Source organism: Engraulis encrasicolus, chromosome 19, assembly GCF_034702125.1.
Source record: "Engraulis encrasicolus isolate BLACKSEA-1 chromosome 19, IST_EnEncr_1.0, whole genome shotgun sequence".
In the NCBI taxonomy this organism is placed as follows: Eukaryota; Metazoa; Chordata; class Actinopteri; order Clupeiformes; family Engraulidae; genus Engraulis; species Engraulis encrasicolus.
This window is the reverse complement of record NC_085875.1, coordinates 36403798-36426322: the sequence shown is the minus strand read 5'-3', so window position 1 is coordinate 36426322 and position 22525 is coordinate 36403798. Positions and strand designations below refer to the sequence as shown.

General features: G+C 40.5%; 2 protein-coding genes across 3 annotated transcripts; one reads left to right on the top strand and one right to left on the bottom strand.

Moving 5' to 3' along the window:
- Window positions 1-24: 24 nt before the first annotated feature.
- On the bottom strand, window positions 25-5902 carry trmt5 (tRNA methyltransferase 5). Of its 2 annotated transcripts, XM_063184275.1 has the most exons (6): window positions 5836-5902; window positions 5040-5677; window positions 1259-1383; window positions 470-1118; window positions 337-372; window positions 25-231 (listed from the first exon to the last, which is right to left on the bottom strand). In XM_063184275.1, the coding sequence occupies exons 1-6, from the start codon at window positions 5841-5843 to the stop codon at window positions 104-106; spliced, it is 1584 nt and encodes a 527-aa protein (XP_063040345.1). In that variant the 5' UTR covers window positions 5844-5902; the 3' UTR covers window positions 25-103. The 2 variants fall into 2 exon arrangements, with proteins under 2 accessions (XP_063040345.1, XP_063040346.1); XM_063184276.1 differs by having other exon boundaries at window positions 104-372.
- An 11-nt stretch (window positions 5903-5913) lies between these two features.
- Window positions 5914-22515, top strand: slc38a6 (solute carrier family 38 member 6). The gene is made up of 16 exons (XM_063184278.1): window positions 5914-6204; window positions 8162-8280; window positions 10588-10661; window positions 11009-11061; window positions 11707-11746; window positions 12344-12422; window positions 13357-13442; window positions 14086-14144; window positions 14383-14448; window positions 15137-15190; window positions 18006-18085; window positions 19235-19335; window positions 19785-19909; window positions 20451-20595; window positions 20860-20954; window positions 21391-22515. The coding sequence occupies exons 1-16, from the start codon at window positions 6115-6117 to the stop codon at window positions 21472-21474; spliced, it is 1350 nt and encodes a 449-aa protein (XP_063040348.1). The 5' UTR covers window positions 5914-6114; the 3' UTR covers window positions 21475-22515.
- The last annotated feature ends 10 nt before the right edge of the window (window positions 22516-22525 follow it).

Here is a 22525-nt window from a genome sequence, read left to right as displayed (position 1 = left end):
TTTCTTTTTCATTTTCATGTGTATATATGTTCTATTAAAATATTTTTATAGATTAATCTGTGTTGTCAACAATCATTAACTTCAGCACAGACCAAAATAATAGTCATGTTATCGTTAAGAGTTTATTAAAAGGCCCTGCCGTGGCCAACCCATAGGGCAGCCTGCCATGCGGCTGACCCAGGTCCTTTGCCGATCCCTCCCCGTCTCTCTCCCAATTCGCTTCCTGTCCACCTATCAAATAAAGTTGAAAAACAAAATCTTAAAAAGAGTTTATTAAAAAATATAATGTACAGAATTATGTAGAGATTATAGTCTTTCAGTCCAATTGCTCCTCACACTTAGGTCTCTTGGCAGCTGGTTCCTCTGAATTTTCTGAAAGTGCAAACACGCACATTAGACCGGTTCATTGGGGTTAAACATACCATTAATACAATTTAAGTATTATGTCAGTGTGTGTTTTTCCTCTTACCTGCGTTTTTGCCATAGAGCACCTCTGAAGGCAGTGTAAACGCCACGCACATCATTTCCTTGTTGGGCGCCACGTTTCTGACATTGTGTACCGAACAGAGTCCCTCCAGCTCAAAGCCAAGACTGGCTGAAGCCCGCCTGACCACGTCTTTCTGGGGATCGTCCTCCTTGGAGAAGCCGTAGCAGTGCACCTTTGGCAGTCTCACCTTTCCAGAGCCACCCTCCTCTTTAATTGACTGCGGCACCAAGAGATCTTGAAACGCATCAAGGAACTCCAGTGCCAGGGCCGGCAAGTTCATCACAAAGTGGACCGTGGCGTCTCCAGACAACAAAGCAGGAAGTCTCTCTCTGACCGGTCCTCTGATAAACTCGCGGCCATCCATGTTGAAGGTGGTCACCTTTTGGTTCACCTTATTGAGCTGGCAGTTGTGCTTGAGCCAGTGGAAGGACTGTGGGTTGAGGTCATTGGCCAGGACTGTGCAACCACGACGGGCCGCAGGCACAGCGAAAGGTCCTACTCCTGCAAACACGTCCAGGATCACGTCGCCTCGACTAAACATGGACACGACTCGTTCGTGCTCTGTGCTCAGCCGTGGGTTCCAGTAGACTTTGGAGAAGTCAAACTCGAAATGGAAGCCGTTCTCTCGCACCTGAGGGAGAAAATGCATGCAGCAGCAAAAATCATAACATACTCTTTCAATATGGTGTGTTTGTGTGTGTGTCTTGCAAAAAGCACCAAAGTAAACACAGTGGGCATGTTCCAGAAGCAAACTATAGGGGGTTTGCTTACCTTCGTCACCATGTTGTTGTCCCCAGCCAGCACTTCCATTTGGAAATTGCGATACGTGGAATCAATTGTGTTTGTCTTGTTTACCACACAGGTGATGCCTGGATTTTTGTCAACGAGTACTTCTCCTAGAAAATAATTAATAACGGTTTAATTGTTGTGTGAAGTGATATGGCACACCTTTTACTGTAATAGTGGGGTCGTAGGCGTATGCAATTTTTCTCAGTCATTTCAAATTGGTGTTAAAGTTTGGTTTTCACTTCCAAGTTGAAGTTTAGGGTCTATAGAACAATTTGGGTTTGAGTGTCAAACACACAGATAACAAAATGGCCTGCGGGGGGCGCTCTAAAATATATAAACTGCTATAACTTTTGATTAGTTTAACCAAATTTAACATATGAGGTATGCATGGACTCAGCATTAAGAGGAGGAGCAGGTGAGCCAAGTATTTGGTAACCAGATTAAAGACACACTATGTAATAAACACACTTTTAGCCCATGGACAGCAAAATTCAGGTTTTTTAAGATAAAGGGTGGAAATGCCCTCCAAGTTGCAATGAAACATCATTTAATGTTACAAGTTATTGTAAATAAAGCCTGGGATATCATTCAACTTGATTTGTTCAGAATATCCCTGAAGCACAAAGACACCTGGGATACCTATACGCAAATATGGCTGCACAAAGCCTATGTGATATTTAGGACCCAACTTGCAACTTTGAGTTTATAAATTTAGGATCATGAGTATCAACTTTTTTTTTCAATCAAGTCATAGGGCCTATTCTATTCACACATAAAATCACAAAAAATGTTATATCTGGAAGAAAATAAATCAATAATAATAATAATAATAATAATAATAATATGACTGCATTTCCGGAGAGACAATGCTATTAGTATGCTTGCGGCTTATGCACACACACACACACACACACACACACACACACACACACACACACACAGCTGTTGTATACACACACAGAGCCCAAAAACACCCCCAGTATTTTAAACCCCCCTTCTCCCACACACCTTGCTGAGGGAGTCATGGTGGTGGGGTAACCCCCCAGTTCCCCAGCAGGAGAGAGGAACATTTATTCCAGTTAATCCGTGCTGATGTAGCCTTTGAAAAAGTGTCCAGACAAGACAGCAGCCCCACAATATCATTATTTCTCACTACTCACTATCATTATCATTCCTCATTCCTACTACTAATGTCATCAGCATAGGCGGTCAATTTGCAAAGAGATCTGAGGTCTGAGTATGTGAGTGTCTGTGTGTGTGTGTGTGTGTGTGTGTGTGTGTGTGTGTGTGTGTGTGTGTGTGTGTGTGTGTGTGTGTGTGTGTGTGTGTGTTTGTCTGTCTGTGCGAGAGAGAGAGAGAGAGAGGTGAGTGTGTGTGTGTGTGTGTTTGTGAGTGTGTGTGTGTTTGTGTGTGCGAGAGAGAGAGAGAGAGAGAGGTGTGTGTGTGTGTGTGTGCAGATGCTTCAGGTGCCTTTCAGCAATGGGTGGGTAGGGAGAAGTAAGGGTGGGATTCGAACCTGCAACCCTCTGACGGACCAACACCCTACCCAGTAGGCCACTGCCACTTACTGTATAGAGTGGCCACAGCAGCATATTAGGCCACGGTTGCCCAGGTCTCAGCAGAGGTCTAAAGTTCTACAAGGCTGTGTGTGTGTGTGTGTGTGTGTGTGTGTGTGTGTGTGTGTATGAATGAAGATTCTAAAGGTGACAGTTTGGCAGTCAATAGCTGAGTACCGGTAATATGTGCAGCCTTGTTTTTACGCTGTCATATCTCCAAAAGTTTTGCAAGTTGTCAGATGATATTGACACACAAATGGCACAACCCTGCTCTTCATGTCAAAGCTGAGATCACATTTATAGGCCAAGTGGTTCAGTCAAAAAATTGACATATTCAGGCCTATGCGCTGAGCTGATCACACATGTTTTTTCTAAGTGAATGGGGTCGCATCATATGGATTTTAAACCTGCTCTCTCTGAATTTTTTTTAATTCGCTTATTTGCTTATGATCTTCACACAGTTTGTATTCAGAGCCAAGACCTCTCTGACAATGCCTTTACCTAGTTGATACCTAGTCAAAAACCCCAGGACAGGTCACCTCTCACTTTAACTGCCACAGTTTGTGACATCATCATCTTGACCATTCTACCATTCATTTCAATGAGGGGGGGAAACAGAGAGAAAACTGAGGAAAAACAAGTCTGGTGAAGGAATGAAAGGGGGTAGGCCAGCGAAAAATACACCACCCTGAGCCCTTTTCGAGCCGCTCGTTTTGGCACTCGAACCGTGTCTCTATCTCGAACGCTGCAACGATTCAGATCCGCCGTACTAATGAATGGCGATTCCCATAGGCCGAGGTGAATGGAAAAAAGTAGAATAATAAAAAAAACTGTTGATGAAACAATTTCCCGCAAGCATACTAAATAAACTGTTGGAGAACAATTAGTATGCTTGCTGGGGGCAAGCAGAGGCATTTGGCAAGCATAGGCCTACTAAATAATACTATAGGACTATTTCATACATGGTAGACACAATCATCTGCTGTTATGAAGACATCTCTGTCATCTGGGAACTGTCCATTTGTTACCAGCACAGTTGACAGGAATGAAAACCGTTCTTATTATCTGCATTTGCCAGAAATGCCTGCCAATCTGGTAACAAATGAACAGTTCCCAGATTTGAACTACACTACCAACGATGCAGTTGACAAGATGTATTCCAACTAGAGGTGAAGTGCAGCAGTACTATTACTTGTACAAATAGACCTGCCAGATCTCGGTGCAAGTGCATGAAGGCAGAGTTAAAGTTCACACATCTGTGCAAGTGCACATGCAATTTCCAAGACTGACCACTGACTGTTTTTGTATCTGTTCTCTGTCATAGTTATTGTAGAGTGGAGTATTGGAATAAATGTTAGCCCTATGGTCTTTTATTTGTTTTTTGAATGCAGGAAAAAATGATGTTCCCCATAGTATTCATCATCATCTTCATTATTATTATTATTATTATTATTATTACTGATTTACTTTCTTCCAGATATGAAGTTTTTAAGTTGTGAATAAAATGATGGCTTGATTGAAAAAAAGCTGGTTCTCATGATCCTAAATTCATAAACTCAAAGTTGCAAGTTGGGTGCTAAATATCACATAGGCTTTATGCAGCCATATTTGTGTATAGGTATCCTAAGTATCTGTGTGCTTCAGGGATATTCTGAACAAATCAAGTTAAGTAATAACCCAGGCTTTATTTACAATAACTTGTAACAATAAATTATGTTTCATTGCAACTTTGAGGGCATTTCCACCCTTTATCTTAAAAAAGCCCGGATTTAGCTGTCCATTGGCTAAAAGTCTGTTTATTACATAGTGTGTTTTTAATCTGGCAACCAAATACTTAGCTCACCAGTTTCTCCTCTTCATGCTGAATCCATACATACCTCATATGTTAAATTTGGTTTAACTAATCAAAAGTTATAGCAGTTTATATATTTTAGAGCGCCCCCCGCAGGCCATTTTGTTATCTGTGTGTTTGACACTCGAACTCAAATTGTTCTATAGACCCTAAACTTCAACTTGGAAGTGAAAACCAAACTTTAACACCAATTTGAAATGACTGAGCCTAATACGATCCCACTATAAGGATTATTGCATGTAGTAGGATGACCATGCATCCTGAAAATGACTGCTTGAAAAAAACACGAGGGCATCGAAGCAAATGGTTTACATTTGCTGAAAATATCCAACTCCATCTCAAAGTATGCACTCACCTATAAGCTTGCCATACGGTAGCTGATGATCTCGTAGGTTGAGATGTGCGATATGCCCCACACGGCTGAAGCCGCTGGTAACATCCTGTCCCTCTGGTAGTACGGCACGTAAAATTTCATCGGTTTTCAGATTATCGTAGGTTAGCTTCAACTCGTGCCTAAAGATGTCGTGTGGTACGTTTGCGACTTTCAGTGCTGCCGACTCTTCTTCACTAAAGTCATCCGAAGAGGTCACCCTTGTGGGGTCCAGCAAAAGCAGTTTGTGTTCACTTTCCTCCTCATCACCATGTTCATTGATGACACGTTTCAGCCCTGGTCTTTGTAGTGCCACCTTCTTCAGAGACTTGATTAATTTGTGAATTGCTGCCTTTGGTATCCTAATCACCGGCACAGTAATCGTTTGGGCAAAAGCTTCACGGTCGAGGCAGGTCATACCCCTGACTCCCGAGGGAGCCTTGTAAAGACCAACGTCGTGCGTGGGGACCTCCTGGTCTGACATTGGTGTCAACAATGTTGAATGAACGCGGACAAAATTGCGTCTTGAAGTCAACTCTGGACCTCCACAATACAAATGACACAGAACCGGTGGCGGATTATGGTAGTATGCCAACACACGAAAGAATCTCCTCACCTCACCTCTGTTGGATAGAAAGGAGTACAGCTATTTTAGAAATCAAGTTAAATCGTATTCGGCAGTATCGATATGCAAATGGAGTGGTCTATGCGTAGTACATTGACGAGATTTAAAAAGATGAAACGAGCTCCATTACCAATTAATGATTACAGACAAAAGTACCTTATCATCACCAGACCAGCATGCACCAAATCAATCCGACTAGTGGTCGCGTCGCGTGTGTATGTATATTGCGTCATCAGTAGTGGACGTCTGATACGTGTTCTGATTGGCTGAATAGTTGCGTGGGTCATGTGACTAGAACACAACTTTGAGAAGAAAATGTTGGCTTTGATTTACCATTACTACAACAAACAGCAGCAGCAGCATCAGACACATTATACATTGGCTGAAGGATACATCTTTTGCACATTTCCAACTATCTAAGAGGACGACGAAACAATGAGTCGTCACGACAGTACGGGCATTCAGAGTGACTATCAGCCTATCGACGACAGGGATGCAGAAGAATCAACTCATCTTTTAGGGACAGTAAGTTGCATTTTCTTTACACCGGTGCTGCCATACTGCTCTATTGCACTCACACATTTATTAGGCTGATAATCGACGGTCTTTGGAGAAATCATTTGTCCATTATTGTATAGAAATCCTCATTGAATATGTGAAGTTCAGTTTGTGAAGTTGCAATAAAATCACAAGATGCTGACATGCAGTTTTGTTGCATGGAATCACGCGCTGTTACTTCTGCAATCCTTTTCTTTTTCTTTTCTTTTTTTGGAAACGCATGTGCATTTATTGGGGACTGGATGATTTTACATTTGACAACCAAAATGTAGGCTATTGTAATAGTCCATAGTGGACGTAGGTAGGCCTAAATGTCCAGGAAGGATAAGTGATATCGCAGCCCTTTAACCCCTAAAAATTCTGTGATGATAACAGTATCATCACTGAGTTGCGGCATCCTGTTGGGCAGGTGAGACAAAGGGCAGGCTACAGATTAAACCAGACCTTCTTATGCAGTGGACCCTACCACTGTAAAGGTCTGTGGGTAACATTTTTTTTCAATGGAAATTTGTGTAGTAATTTCTGAAATTGACACACACACACACACACACACACACACACACACACACACACACACACACACACACACACACACACACACACACACACACACACACACACACACACACACACACACACACACACACACACACACGTAGATTGGCAAGATTGATGACAAACCAATAATAAGTCCAGTCTCTATGGGTAGATGTGACATCTCCGTCTCCAGATGGACAGGCTCCCAATTATGGCACACACACACACACACACACCTCAATATGTGTAATTACTCATTTATATTTACTATATTTCATATGATTTTTCTAGCATCCTACTTAAAAGACTTTTGGAGATGCAGCCCTCCAATCTTGGGGTGTCACACTCACTTTTCGAACCCAGGAATTGTATACATAGTTTACAAGCAGATTTGAACAAGACGCATATATCTTTAGTTTCAAGACAGATGCAGGTATTAAAATGGCCATGTCTCCTTGCTGAGATTGGGATTCAGCACGTAAAAGTCCCAAGAAGGGGAGGGGATAGCAACAATATTCTTCTAAGAAGAGTTTTATATATTTTACCTTTGCTTTGTTGCTTTTGCTGTTTGTGTTTATCTCTCTAACATGCCTGTTAGAATAACCATTACTTGGCTGCAGGCCATGATTGCTTGTTATCATCAATTGTTTGTCAGGCGGCCTAGTTAAAACGGCTGATTATCAGCTGATTACCTAACTGCCAATCACCTGTGCAGGCCTCCTCTATTTTTAGTCTGACTGTATTTAAATCTTTGTAAGATGCCTAAAGATCTATGATCGAAACATTGCTCCCAATAAATGAAGTCTTTTGCAAGCAGTGTGCAGATCTTCCCCCCTTCTACATTAAAATGGCCATGTCCCACCAGTCTGAAGTAGTCTGTCAGATACTGTACTTAAAAATAGCATACTGTTTGTTTGGTAAATCAAAGAGGGTCACCTGGGTAGGATATGTCAATTGACATGGAATGAATGACCCTCTTGCACTTTGCACATGGTGTTTGGCCAAGACTTGACCGGAAGGAAGAGGAATGTGGGAAACAATGTTTAGTATTTAAGTATTCATTAACACATTAGTGAAATAATCTATCCACCATCTTAACATGTCACAACACACATACTTGAACACACGCTCACATACTGTTCTACTCTCATCATCATTGTTGAAGTGTATAATTGCACTGTAGCGTTGGTGTGAAATAATTCAAATGTGCACAGTAACTGTTGGATAGGGGTACGTAATGTCATTAATGTGTTATTTTTCATATGCATGTTATTATAAGCATACTGTAATTTTTTGTTAGATGTAGTTGTGTTTGTGTGCGAGAGAGATTCACAGAGACTGATAAACAGATGATTTGCTTATCACATTTTTTCTATTTGTCCTTCAGGTACAGGGAGGAAATTCTTCCTTCAAGTCCAGTGTTTTTAATCTAATGAGCGCAATTATGGGAAGTGGGATCCTGGGACTGGCTTACGCGATGGCCAACACTGGCATAGTGGGCTTCAGGTGATTACATAGTAATAATAATAATATAATAACTGTATTTGTATAGCACAATATCATGCAAGACATGTAGCTCAAAGTGCTTAACAAATGGATAAACATGCAGTCCACACCAGAGATGTGTGAAGTAGATATTGCATAGATTCAACTATGTAATATCACACTGTTAGTGTTGTAATTACACCGGTAACGGTACTTCTACTTCGACTTTATACTTCTCTAGTCTACACTGTCTCCTCTATGGTTTTAAGCCTTGGAGCAACCGATGCGAAAGTGTATTAATATAAGATATTTGAAATGCACATTTTGTTTTCACGAATACGTATTCAGACACATAAAGCTCTGTGTGTGGTAATTACAGGGTGAATATAGTTTTTTTTTTGACATGACCTTTTCCTTGAACATTTAGACAATATATAAACATTAACATGGCTGCTGTTTGCCTCAAAATATTCATCAGCCCGAGCCCATCATCTGTGACAACATTTACGTCTCAGGGCGACTGTGATGTCAAGTCTTCATTCAATGAGTGATTGCTTTAACCCATTTTAGCCTAAGGCCTGTTTGGGAAAGGGTGCCCTCTCTGCCCATAAAATCCTAAATATCTCAGCCGCTGAATCACATGCAAACATGACATAAGTTGCATTAAAAGCTAGGACCCTCATTTTCCATTATAATGTGTTCATTCCGCTCTAACATACCCACATTTTAAATAAAATAAAATAAAAACCCTCAAATCTCGATGCAGCGTATATCTGTCTCCAGGCTAAAATGTGTTAATGTAACTCAATTAACTATAGTGGCATCAGAATGAAAAGAAATCTTCACCAAAGTCTTGTGTCAACAAAAGACTAATGACTATGCTAATGACTATGCTAGTCAGTCCTAAGTCACAAGATAGTCATAAGTCATCATGAGTGATCACCAGTCAAATAAAAGATTACATACAAATGCTCATCATTTCTTGTAGAAGGCTTGAGACACAGCAGGTTTATAAGAGAGTTTTCGAGACTGTAAACGTTTAAAAAGACAAGACACAGCCACTCGATGTCCATCAAATACCCATGCTGAAATAACTACTGACACACACCTAGACAAAGAGAGAGAGCTCTCTGTGATTACAGGAATGTAACCACGTGTTGTGTCTGATACAGTATCTTCCTGCTGATAGTGTCCAATTTGACTTTGTCACCAAAGTCTTGTCATGTCAATAAAAAAACTAATGACTACATAACTCATGATAGTCATAAGTCTTCATGAATGATCACCATTCAAAAAAGGGTTGCATACAAATGTTTAGCATTATTTGTAGAAGGCTTGAGTTTCTGTTTTACACAGCATGCTTATACGAGTTTAAGAGAGCTCTCTATGATTGATTACAGGGACATGGTATCTAATGGGTAAGAAGGGGGTAATTACAAAATAAATACCTTGTAATACACATATCACAAGGATTACTATGAAACTACTGTGTATTTTCTAACTATCTAATCATCTAACTTCTCTCTGTTACCCTGTTGTTACCCAATTAATGGTATTTACTTTGTAATTGCCCCCTTTTTACCCGTTAGATACCATGTAACTTCTCTCTGTTACACTGTTGTTACCCATAAATGTAAACATGTGTACCATAAAATCAACAGCCTGATCTCCAGAATTCTGTGCTCCTGGACACAGATGTTTGGGACACGAAATCCGTGTCAGTTTTACGGATTTTGCCAAAATTCCGTGCTCCTGGACACGGAATTGTTTTCCGTGATGGACACACAGAAGTGCTTTCTATATTCCCACAGCACTGTGTTAACTCTATCATTAGAAAATACATACCAAATGCTAATCCTAAACAAAATAATGATATAGCAATTTAAGTTGTGCCCTGACCAAAACATCCCCTAACCTTAACCTGTCATTAAAGACATATTTTTGAGAAATACCTTTTCCAGTTGGTTGATAGGCTATCAAATTCATATAATGAACGAAAGAATACTAACTATGCCCAGCCCAAAACAATCCCTAACCCTAACCTGTCAGTAAGAAATGTTATTTGAGAAAAAATATTTGAAATTAGAAAAATCCTGAGAAAACACAAGACTGTGGAAACATAGAGCTGTGGGAGTATAGAGAGAGCACTTCCATGTGTCCATCACGGAGAACAATTCCGTGTCCAGGAGCACGGAATTTTGGCAAAATCCATGAACCTGACACGGATTTCGTGTCCCAAAGAGCCGTGTCCAGAAGCATGGAATTCTGGAGATCATGTTGCAGCTAAGCTTTACGCAGGAGTTTAACCATGTGTTGTGTCTGATACAGTATATTGCTGCTGATAGTCTCCAGTTTGGCTGCATACTCCGTCCATTTGCTGCTCACACTGTGTGGCCAGACAGGTAAGGCTCATTACTGACCTTTTAACCTTTTAGCTGTACACACACTAACGATCTGATGAGTCTGAAGACCTCAAACAAACCAAAACTCGTCATCAAATTTAGATTAGCGGCTTTGAAATCTCGTCAGGGCTGCATCCTGTCAGATGCTTTACCTCGACAGGAGATATCAAGATGATGTTGTTTTCCATGGTGAATTTGTTTAGTACTCTAGTTGCATAGATAAAGACGGGAATGGTGTGTATTCAGGGGAACACTGGGAGAGACATTTTTGGTAAGGTATTCTGAGCTGTTTTCTAGTGTTGAATTACTTGCCTTCCCATATGGTCTTCTGTACATATCTTCCACAGGTGTTTCATCATATGAAGATCTAGGAGGAAGAGCATTTGGGAGGTTTGGCAAAGTGAGTATTTCCTTCATTGTTTTTTGTGTTATCTAGCCATAGAGGCTAGATAGATCTTACTCACACCAACCACAAAAACACATTTATTTAAATGTGAATATTTGCAATGTTTATGGTTTTTTTTTAATTCCGAATGAATAATTCCGAATTTGATAGTTTGGGATTAAAATTATTCTCAGTCGAGTTTACATTTAATTCCGAATAAATGTCTGAGGATCAGAAAGCATTTTGATTGGAGCGAGGATGCATGCACTAGGTCAGCGGCATCTGCGCTGGGTCTGCGTCAAAGCCTCTTGCGTCATTGCATAGAAACGAGAATGCATGTATCAACCAGGAATGTTTTAAAGCGTAATTAACATATACATGATAGAGGAATAAAGTTATTCTGAATCAAAGAAGGAATAAACCCACCCACTTTATTTGGAAGGAAATTTAATTCTGAATAACTTTAATTCCAAATGGTGAAGTGTTTACACAATATTTTCAAAGCGGAATTAAATTTTATTTGGAATTGAATTGGTTTAACTAGTTATTAAATGTCCCATGTAAACGAGACCATTGTCACAAAGAATGTAATAGTCAGTAGTTTCACTAACTGTCGTGCCCTTTGGAGTATGTGACCCAACTGTGAATTGTTTACTTCAGATCCTGGTGGCCAGTACTATTCTTATTCAGAATGTTGGAGGTTCGTATGCATGCTTGGTTACAATTCTTTTTGTTGTTTTTTTATGTACCTCTCTGCATTCTCTGTCGTCTGTCTTTCAGTCTCCAACACATGTGCAACATTTGTCACCAATTTTCTTAATTTAAGCAATGATGCCATGCCATGGACTTTAATGCCATAAACACATGAACACACCTTTTCATGCTGCAAAATAGCAACGCCTGTCTCATGAGGGACACGGACATTGGAGCTTATTTGAATCTCCACATAGACAGTCAAAGGGCCTTAACCTCCATTTATTATCGAAATCAAAAAATAAATATCCACACACTACAGATGTTCCCTTGCTTGATTTATTTTGTGAAAACCTGCACAACTTTTTGTCACCTGATGAAGACCTTTTAAGGTTCAAAGACTGTGCTGGTTTTCAGCCCATAAATTACAGCAAGGGAAAATATGTGCATGCACTTTTTAGATGCGCCCTAGCATGTCTGTAAGAGGGCATGTCCGTTCGCCGGTCTGTCTGTCGGTCCGTCTGAAACGCATTGCATCTTTGTCCGCCTGTCGGACTTGTTTCACTAGCTGTGTAACTCCCCATCTGCATTCTTCTCCATACAGCTATGTCCACCTACATGGTCATCCTCAAGACGGAGTTTCCTGCTGCCATCAGCAGCTTCCTCAGCCCCGACCACGAACGGTAACTAACCCTCATGCTTCAATGGTGGCATTTACCAGTTTGGTAACACTTTATTTTAATGGTTCACTAGTCTACCACATTAGGTACAGTGTAATAACCAGTTTAACAATATTTAATACCATGTAATACCAGTGTAATACCGTGCACTCACCCTAAGCCTAACCCTAGATGTAAGTACAAAATTGATGTTGCACTGGTATTACATGGTATTAAATATTGTTACACTGGTTATGACACTGTACCTAATGTGGTAGATTCACTGTAATAGTGAACCGTTAAAATAAAGTGTAACCAAGTTTTACTGTTTTATAATCTTTGTAATGGAATTTCTCTGGAGCTCCATTGATCCGATCTGTCTTATTGTTGCCGCAAACCATTCATTCCACTAACAAATTTTATGAGACTAGCAATAATGCGTAAATAAAGCATAATTGATATGAGTACGGTTTCTATGTACTTTATTTTAGCAAAGCGCACTCATTGAATGAAGGAAAGCAACTCAGAGCCAGGTGGAACACTTGTGCACTCATTGAACCCTTTATCACCATCACCAACACCACCAATTTCTCCATAGCCATCAGCCCAACGTTTACCACTATGATGAAACGATAGAAAAGTTGACTATATCCCCAAATCAAAGGGAAATTATTGAGAGGTTAGAACTTAGAACTAAGGAACTTCTGAGAAAAGGGTAGTCCCTGCTTTTCTTCTCAATAGCCCTTTGTCCCCATTCAACAACTGATAGAACAAGATGCTCTAATTTAGACATTAGGCTTTCTGATGTGTACACTCTTCAAATCAATGTAAAGTTGGTGTTTATTAAAATTCAAGTGTTTTTCAAAGTGTAGGGACTGCAACTTCTGAAGTCACCTTGCCAGCTGTCAATAAATGTGATGTGTATCTGACTAAACCTCTCTCCTCCTCTTCTTCTTAGGGCTGTGTGGTATGAGAATGGCCCTATTCTGCTCATCCTGGTTACTGTGGCTGTGGTACTTCCATTGGCTATCTTACCAAAGATCGGTGAGCTTCAGAAACCTGTGTGTGTTTGTATGTTTGTAGGACATCCATTTATGGATTCAAAAACCATTTCCGATTATTTCTCAAACAGTATATCTTGAGTGCTTTAAAGGTACACTGTGTGACATTTTTAGTTGTTTATTTCCAGAATTCATGCTGCCCATTCACTAATGTTACTTTTTTCATGAATACTTACCACCACCATCAAATTCTAAGTATTCATTATAACTGGAAAAACTGCACTTTTCATATATGACAAGGGGGATCATCTCCATGGTCTGCCATTTTGAATTCCCATAAATAGCCATTTTTAGCGGCAAAAATGACTGTACTTACATACTAGAAAGTATTAGTTTATTACTTTGTAAACTTTCATGAAAAGATCAAATTTGGCAATAGGCAGCCCAGTTTCAATGAGCAGCATAGTTGCAGTACCTTTTTTGACCATTTCCTGCACAGTGTACCTTTAAGTACCTAGTAATCATCAGTGGTGGCTAACCTGCTGCAACACCACCTTTAAATTGTGTTTTTAAGTTGTGTGTGTGTGTGTGTGTGAGTGTGTGTGTGTGTGTGTGTGTGTGTGTGTGTGTGTGTGTGTGTGTGTGTGTGTGTGTGTGTGTGTGTGTGTGTATGTGTGTTGTAACAGGTTTTTTGGGCTACACTAGCAGTCTGGCTTTCTTTTTCATGTTCTTCTTCGCAGTAGTGGTGAGTCACTCAGACAAACACACACACACACACACACACACACACACACACACACACACACACACACACACACACACACACACACACACACACACACACACACACACACACACACACACACACACACACTCACTCACTCACTCACTCACTCACTCACTCACTCTCTCTCTCTCTCGTGGTGGTAAACTGGTGTTACAATGTTTATGATGTCACTGCTTCATGTTTGCATCTTCCGTAGGTCGTAGTAAAGAAATGGTCCATTCCTTGCCCACTTCCAGTGAATGCAACATTAAGTCTCTATGAGGTATGTACTCTTGCATACATGCCACACATCTTTATCTATCCAAGTAACTGTTTCCCTGTAACCCAAATTTTAACATACGGCTGTGGTAATCTTATCAGGGCCTCTAGCACATGTTTCAAACTTTACAGTGTTTTACAATGTCCTCTGACTTGCTGTAGCTCACTGAATGTGGCTATACTGTATGTGACAGTTGTGGGGTTGGTACAGTAGGGTGTAGTGTGAGCTGGCCATTGTTCTGCAGTCGTTTTCAGTCCAATATGGACATCAATACTGTCCTACAAAGGCAAAATGCGGTCACTACATATTTTTTTATCAAGAGTTTAGACTGAAAATGGTCTTCATTACACCTCCTTTATCTTGTGGCAAAGCTTTATGGTCCAAATGTGTCCCGTTGTAGAGATATTGCCATGTCAAATATGGAGTAACTGCAATATCCAACCCAATACCAAGACTTTGATGACATTTTTCTCAGTTTCAATGTTGGCAGCGTAGTTACTGTGCTTTGCTTTTTGTAGGGCAGAATAGCTGAGCCCCAGACACAGTAAGAGCACCACATAGGCTGCCCCAGATCAATAACTGTGAATGTGGGGTTGGCTGGCCCAAATTGGGATGTAAATTCAGCAGTTGTCAGATCACCAAAGTATGATTATAAGTAAGCGTGTACTGTACTGATGTGTTCTGTCCACAGGTGTCGTCCAATTTGTCAGAATGTACACCAAAACTCTTTGTTTTCACCAATAAGGTTTGTACTTGCATTTACTTTTGAAAATGTTACATTCATTTACATATTATCACTCTGCAACACACATTATTTATTCTGTATGACTTAACAGACTTTGAATTTACAACTATGGCACATTCCATAGACACAGGAAACCGTGTGGTTTACATAAATACACGCAAGAAGGTCAAATCCAGTGATCATAAGACTAAAAAATACATGGCTAAATCCAAGAGAATGTACAGACATTAAATGAACACCAGAAAATTACCTCAAGCTGTACAAGAGTGTCTGACATCTGTGATAACTAGACAAGCCTTTACAGCAACATACAAACCCCAACTCCGATGAAGTTGGGACGTTTGGTAAACAGTGAATAAAATCAAAATGCTATCATTTTCAAAACATTCAATCTATTCATTAGATGGAGAATAGTGAAAAGACAACATATTAAGTGTTAAAACCGCGAAAAAATATTGTTTTGGGGGACATATGTACTCATTTCTGATTTGATAAATCCAACACGTCTCAAAAGAGTTGGGACGGGGACAATAAATGGCAGCAAATGTCGAGGAAGACTAAAAACAAAACAAAAGACAACACTTAACAGTTAAATACATTAACCGATGAGATGATTTTATATAGAAAACAGTGTTAATTCCTATCTTGGACATGATTTCACCAGCTTAAATGGTGGGTGTATTCCTTGTCATGTTTTGCAATGTTTTCCTTTCTGTAGTGCTTACAGTGTGACAGGTCTTGACCAAAAACCCACCATTTTATCACCTGCTGGTCCTTATGATGGAGCCAAACTGTTAAAACATAGTAGAGAATGCAATTTGACCTTACTATGTGGCAGTAATCGAAGATCTCCCTTCAAAATATAATGCATGAGTGGCTTTTCATGCTGTTTAAAAACCCATTTATACCATTCAGCACTGTATTTAACTCTACAGATGAGTGAGAACATCTTAACCAATGCACTACTGCACCCGCATGCCATCATGGAGGCTGACTTTTGAAGCTAGCACTAACACAAGTTGGATGGTCCATTTTCACTGTAGCACAGGATGTGCCATGCTCTATTATTGTCAAAAAGAATGGACTTCTACAACTTCTGTAAGCAAAGGACAGTTTCCCATGTCTTCTGGGTCTATTTCAAGTGAGCTCAGGTGCTTAGGAGAATGTTACACCCCTGTGTCATTTGCACGCATTAAGCATTCTTAATATGGTCAATTTTCAATAGCTCTAGCACTCCAGGAATTAGAGTGAGACTACAGCCAATATATATTTCATGATGTCATGAACCTATACAATGATTTTATTAACAAAAATATGTCTTATATACACTCAATCGTGGTAAATCAAAGGGAATTCAAAAATGTATGTAATAACTATGGTAATTATTCCCTTTGCATCTTTAATTCTGAGTGACTCAGCCTCTCTGTGATGATCTTATACCTCGACACGTATATTGCCCGTCAGTACAATTCATTTTGAAATGTTCTTCTTTGTTGTTTTATCTTATTTGGATGTTTACTAAATTTCACTGATCCCCGTCCCAACTCTTTTGAAACGTGTTGGATTTATCAAATTAGAAATGAGTACATATGTCCCCCAAATCAATATTTTTTCTCGGTTTTTTTAATACTTAATATGTTGTCTTTTCACTATTCTCCATCTAATGAATAGATTGAATGTTTTGAAAATGATAGCATTTTGATTTTATTCACTGTTTACCAAACGTCCCAACTTCATCGGAGTTGGGGTTAGTAAATCCACCACATGCACTGTATATGGGTAAATCTAAAACAGCAACAACAAAAACCTGAAATGTTACTCTATAGTATAGAGTAACATTTCAGGTTTTTGTTTTTGCTATTTTTGTCAATAAATATCATAGATGTTTCCATAGTATACACCCTTGAGTGTCCAAACTAACTAATTGCCAAGCTTAATCTTAAAATATTTGAATGGAAAAAACATTTGCTTGTTTATTCTGTAAATCATGTCATGGACAATTGTTATATTATCTTAAACATTTATAAAAAACACCACACATTTGAAACACACTTGTTTGAAAGTGCTTAAGTCCATTAACAGGCATTGTAAGAGACAAAACCATACTCTGTCATTACAACTGTGTCATATAACAACTCTGTCATAACAACTGTCGCATGCTAATGAGTGACACAGTTGCCGGAGGTGTAACACAGCTGACGGCCGTTTTTAGAGTATCGTGCTAACTGCAGACCTCAGAGCTTTCACCCCAAGACCTGAATCAATTCATATTTTGATGTTTAGCAGTGTGTACTGCTAGCAGCCATGTGGGCACACATGCACTAAACATAGGGTGACCAGATTTTTGTCGTCTGAAACCGGGACACTTCGTGGGTGACTGAAGGACAATATTTGGCGGGCAGGTCTGGGGGTCCTCCCCCAGAAAAGAAAGAAAAAAAAAGATGCAATTTCCTGCATTCTAATCAATTTTAGAGGGAGGAAAGACAAATTGCAACTGACTCCTTCAGACTTTGTATACATGTGCTGGTTGACATTAATTGTGGCAGGTTAACATGTTATCTTTTCCATATATTTACCCTGATAGACATGTAGCGGGTGGCCAAAACCGGGACATATTTGTGTCCCGACAGAGTTCGGGACCTGGGACACACAACTCCAAACCGGGACTGTCCCGGTTAAAACGGGACGTCTGGTCACCCTAACTAAACATCCGTCAACCCTTCTGTGTGCTTGCGCTTGCATGTATTGAGGATGTGCCATCAGACTTGTGCGTGGCAGTCATTTTTGTTGTTGTTGTTGTTGTTTTTTTTTTCAGGGTGCATATGCTGTTCCTACTATGGCTTTCTCTTTCCTATGCCACACTGCTGTCCTTCCCATTTACTGTGAGCTGAAAAGGTGTGTGTTTTTTTTCACACGTCTCATATACATTGACACATGCAATACAATACAATACAACCTGTATTTATATACATTACATTACATTGCATTTGGCAGACGCTTTATAACCAAAGCGACTTTCAAAAGAGGACATAATCAAGCCAACATCACAAGCAAATACAAAGTGCACAGGAAATATACAGAACAACAAGTGCAGTTGCAAAGAGGGGTTATTTTTTAATTTTTTATTTAAAGATTAAATAACGAGTAAATAACGAGTAAACACACAACACACACACAAACACACACACACACACACACACACTAAACTAGACATCATGTCAAGAGTCAGCCCTGGGGCTAGGCCAGCTCAAGCATTAGTCTAGTAGATACTCTCGAAAGAGGAATGTCTTTACTTGTTTCTTGAAGGCTGCAAGAGATGTGCTTAGTCTTGCTGCCTCTGCGAGACCGTTCCACCATTTGGGTACAACAACGGAGAACAATCTTGACTGGGAGTACCTAGAGCGACTGGATGGCAGAGCCAGACGGCTTGTGCTGGATGAGCGCAGTTCTCTTCCAGTAACATAAGGCGTTAGTAGGTCCTTCAGATAAGCTAGGGCCGTTCCTGTGATGGTTTTGTAGGCAAGGGTCAATGCCTTGTGCTTGATCCGGGCGGCGATCGGTAGCGCAATATCACAACTATATAGCGCAATATCACAACTAAAGTTGTCTCAAAGCACTTTTAAAATACACATACTGTACACACATATACACCTTCCCACATCCACACACCACGATCTAGCCTACTAGCGCAGGAAGACTGTAAATCTTAATTTTACTTATCTGAAATACTTATATGAATTACTTCCAGATCTTAACGCTGCAAGAATTACATGAATTTCTTCTCAAGTTATATATACTTCCATGAGTTCTACATCTGGAAATCAATTATAAAGGACTCCCCGTGTGGCTGCCAGAGGGGTTTATTAATCATTGATGTGCACATTTACGATTAAAGGTCATCACTTGCCCTTTCAGAAACCTGATGGCATATTCAACAGCTGTTGTTGACATACAGACCTTGGAGCAACTAAATCTGATCATAGATGATAGACAGAGCATACAGTATGTTTAGATAACCTTGAGATTTGTTCTGCTTCTGTCCAGACCCAGCCAGAAGCGAATGCAGAATGTGGCCAATGTCAGCATCTCTCTCAGCTTCCTCGTCTACCTCATTTCTGCCTTATTCGGATACCTCACCTTCTTTGGTACAGTAGGTTTTCGTTACCTCTCTGTATAAGTTCATTATTTTTTGCTTCTATACTTTGCACTATTTACGTACACGTTGAAGAGAGGCTTTAGTTTATTTAAATCACATTGTACTGTGTGCTAAGACATTAAAGGCTGTACTGTATATTCTCTTTTGTCTCATTCTTATTTAAACCATTTATGAAACTATTTTAAGTACTATCAACGCCTATAAAAACCTAAATATCTCAGCCTCTGAAGCACATAAAAACATGAAATAATTTGCCCTTGTCAATGTTGCACTACTCAGCATCCCTCATAAAGGTGAGGGATGGGTTAGCATTCCTTCCACCACTTAGTAGGCCACTCTTCCTTTGAAATACATACAGTGCCTTTGATTCATAACTCAGTGTTATCAATGTAAGTGTGTTGCAACTTGTCTAACTAAAGTCATATTTGTGCTGTACAGACAAGGTTGAGTCTGAGTTGTTGCTGACCTATGATATCTACCTGCCGCGCGATCTCCTGGTCATGCTGGTGCGGCTGGCTATTCTCCTGGCAGTAGTGCTGCACTTGCCCATCATCCACTTCCCAGTGAGTCTCTCTCTCATACGCACACACGCACGCACGCACGCACATACAGGCAGTAGGCACACATGCATGCACGTACACGCACATAGTCTCTCGCACGGACACATGCACATACATGGATGCACTTACACACACATGCACGCACACCGTCTTCACATCACTCCTTATCGTTTTTTATCAGGAGGGAGGTTAGCATTAGTTTATCTACGTGAAGTGGCTAGTCCAAGCTATGGCTCCTTGCTGGCCATCTCAAGCAGTGAGTTTTGGTTGTTCATTCTGACGAATAGGAGTATACACACACACACACACACACACTTAATCCCAAAAACTAAAGGTAATGAGGTGTACGCCCACTGAAATGAATTTTAATATTCTAATAAAAAGTAAACCGAAACAAGAGTCGGATATACAGTAGGTATGGTACCAAAATGACTTTCGGCATTCTCTTTTACAATATGTGTAACGGTGGAGGTGTAATTGATTGATTGATTGATTGATTGTGATTCACTGATTGGTTGATTGGTTGATTGATTGTCTCCTGCAGACCAGGAAGGCTGTGCAGAAGTTGGTGATGGCGGATCGTCCATTCTCATGGGTGTCCCACACCGTCATCACTCTCGCCCTCCTCACCGTAGTGCTGCTGCTGGCCATATTCGTCCCGGACATCAGAAACGTCTTTGGAGTCGTTGGTGAGTGTTTCTGCCCGTGAGTGAGTAAGCAAGGGGTGTGGTCAGGTCCACCACAGAGCTTTCCGCTGATGCCAATGATTGCATCAATTTTTGGTTTATGGTGATGTTTAAACATATTTCAGGTTGAGGGATGTTTGACAGTTCCACGGGATTAAGTTAAAGGATCTTAAATGTTGCTTCTCTGTGCCAAAAATTCCTTGCGTGTCAGTACATGTGGCCATTTCTTTTGTCCAACCGGTTTCTCCCTCCATGTGTGTCCCACAGGCTCCACCACCTCCACGTGCCTCCTGTTCGTCTTCCCGGGCCTCTTCTCCCTCAGGATGCGCCCTCACCCGCTGCTCTCTGTGGCCGCTCTTGGGGTACCACTTTACACTAAGCTGACGCTTTTTTAAATAATCCAAAGCGACTTACTGTTATTTAGATACAGGGTATTGGTTACAGTCCCTGGAGCAGTATGGGGTTAGGTGCCTTGCTCAAGGGCACTTCAGCCATGGCTAGAGGTGTAGGGAGAGGTAAGGGTGGGATTCAAACCGGCAACCCTTTGATCTTAAGTCCACCTCCCTAACCACTATGCCACAGCTTCCCCCTAAACTACATTACTTGCACCAACCAATCGGGATCGCAGGATTAACGGAGATGTGACGTAGTCAATTTTTAAACATAGTGGAAGCGTGGGTCACCAGATCAACAAACAAGAACAACTGACAGCAAAGCATCAAGAACATCTGGGCTTCCATAACTCCCATGCATGGGAGGGTACTTGTATGTCTTCGCTAACAAATCTCTCTCCTGCAGGAGCTGGCGTTGGTGGTAATCGGCATACTTGTTGGTCTGCTGAGTTTGTGCATCATCATCGTCAGCTGGGCACAGAACTCCTGACCAGGACTCAACATGGACATCATGCGAAACGGGGGGAAAAACTGATAAGACTGTGGAACAGGCGTATTAATACTACACCACAAGCTGTGATTACAAGTATGCGGACTAGAGGATGACATTTTTCGGGAATTCCCGTGGGTCCCGCAGGATGGGAGTCAAAATTTTAAAGATGAACGGGAGCGGGCAGGAGCGGGAATGAAAATGAATGATCTTGAGTGGGAGGGATTGGGAGATCTTCTTACAGGAGTGGGATTTGTTTCTTTTAGTCCAGCCCGGGATGGGGCGGGGTGAGATTTTTTTTTCTTGAACCGGGATGGGACAAGAGTGAAAATCCACTCCCATGTCATGCTCCAATGCTGACCTTGTTACTCAGGACTAGTGGACCTTTCATAAAAATGGATACTAAGGGATGACAATAAGGCATTCACCACAAACGAATCGATGATTACTGAAGTATGCTGACCTCGTTATTTGGGGGCAAGTTCCAAAAAGGTGGTTTCTGGAACACCCCCTGATGATTAGAAGTATGTTGACTTTTATTGTGGACTAGTTGACCCTTCATAAAATGGGTGCTTCGGGATGATTATAGAGGCCTTCTCTCTCTCTGTCTCTCTCTCTCTCTCTCCCAGTAATAGTTGACCATGTTTATATAATGAACATTTTGGTGGAAAGAAGAAAAAGATGTCCGATTTTGTTATTGTAATTGCCATCTTTTATTTGTAATTGCTATATTTTATGAAATATGTTTTATAATTGCTATCTTTTATGAAATCTATTTTTAATTGGTGTATGATATTTAAAATAGTAGGAGTGAAGGGAATAGTAGAAGGGAACTTTGTATACAATTTGTATTGCTGCTTTTTTTCCTCTGTCATTTTTCTTCTACAATTAAAACCTTTGATGGATATTTTTTATAACCCATTGGTAGATATGTTGTTAACTTATCAGAGGGTAAGAAAAGAAAAAGGACGACCCAGTTTTAGCTGATGTGATTCTCTATGCAAATCATAGCTACTATACCAAGTTCAGGAACCTTTGAAACTAATAAAAC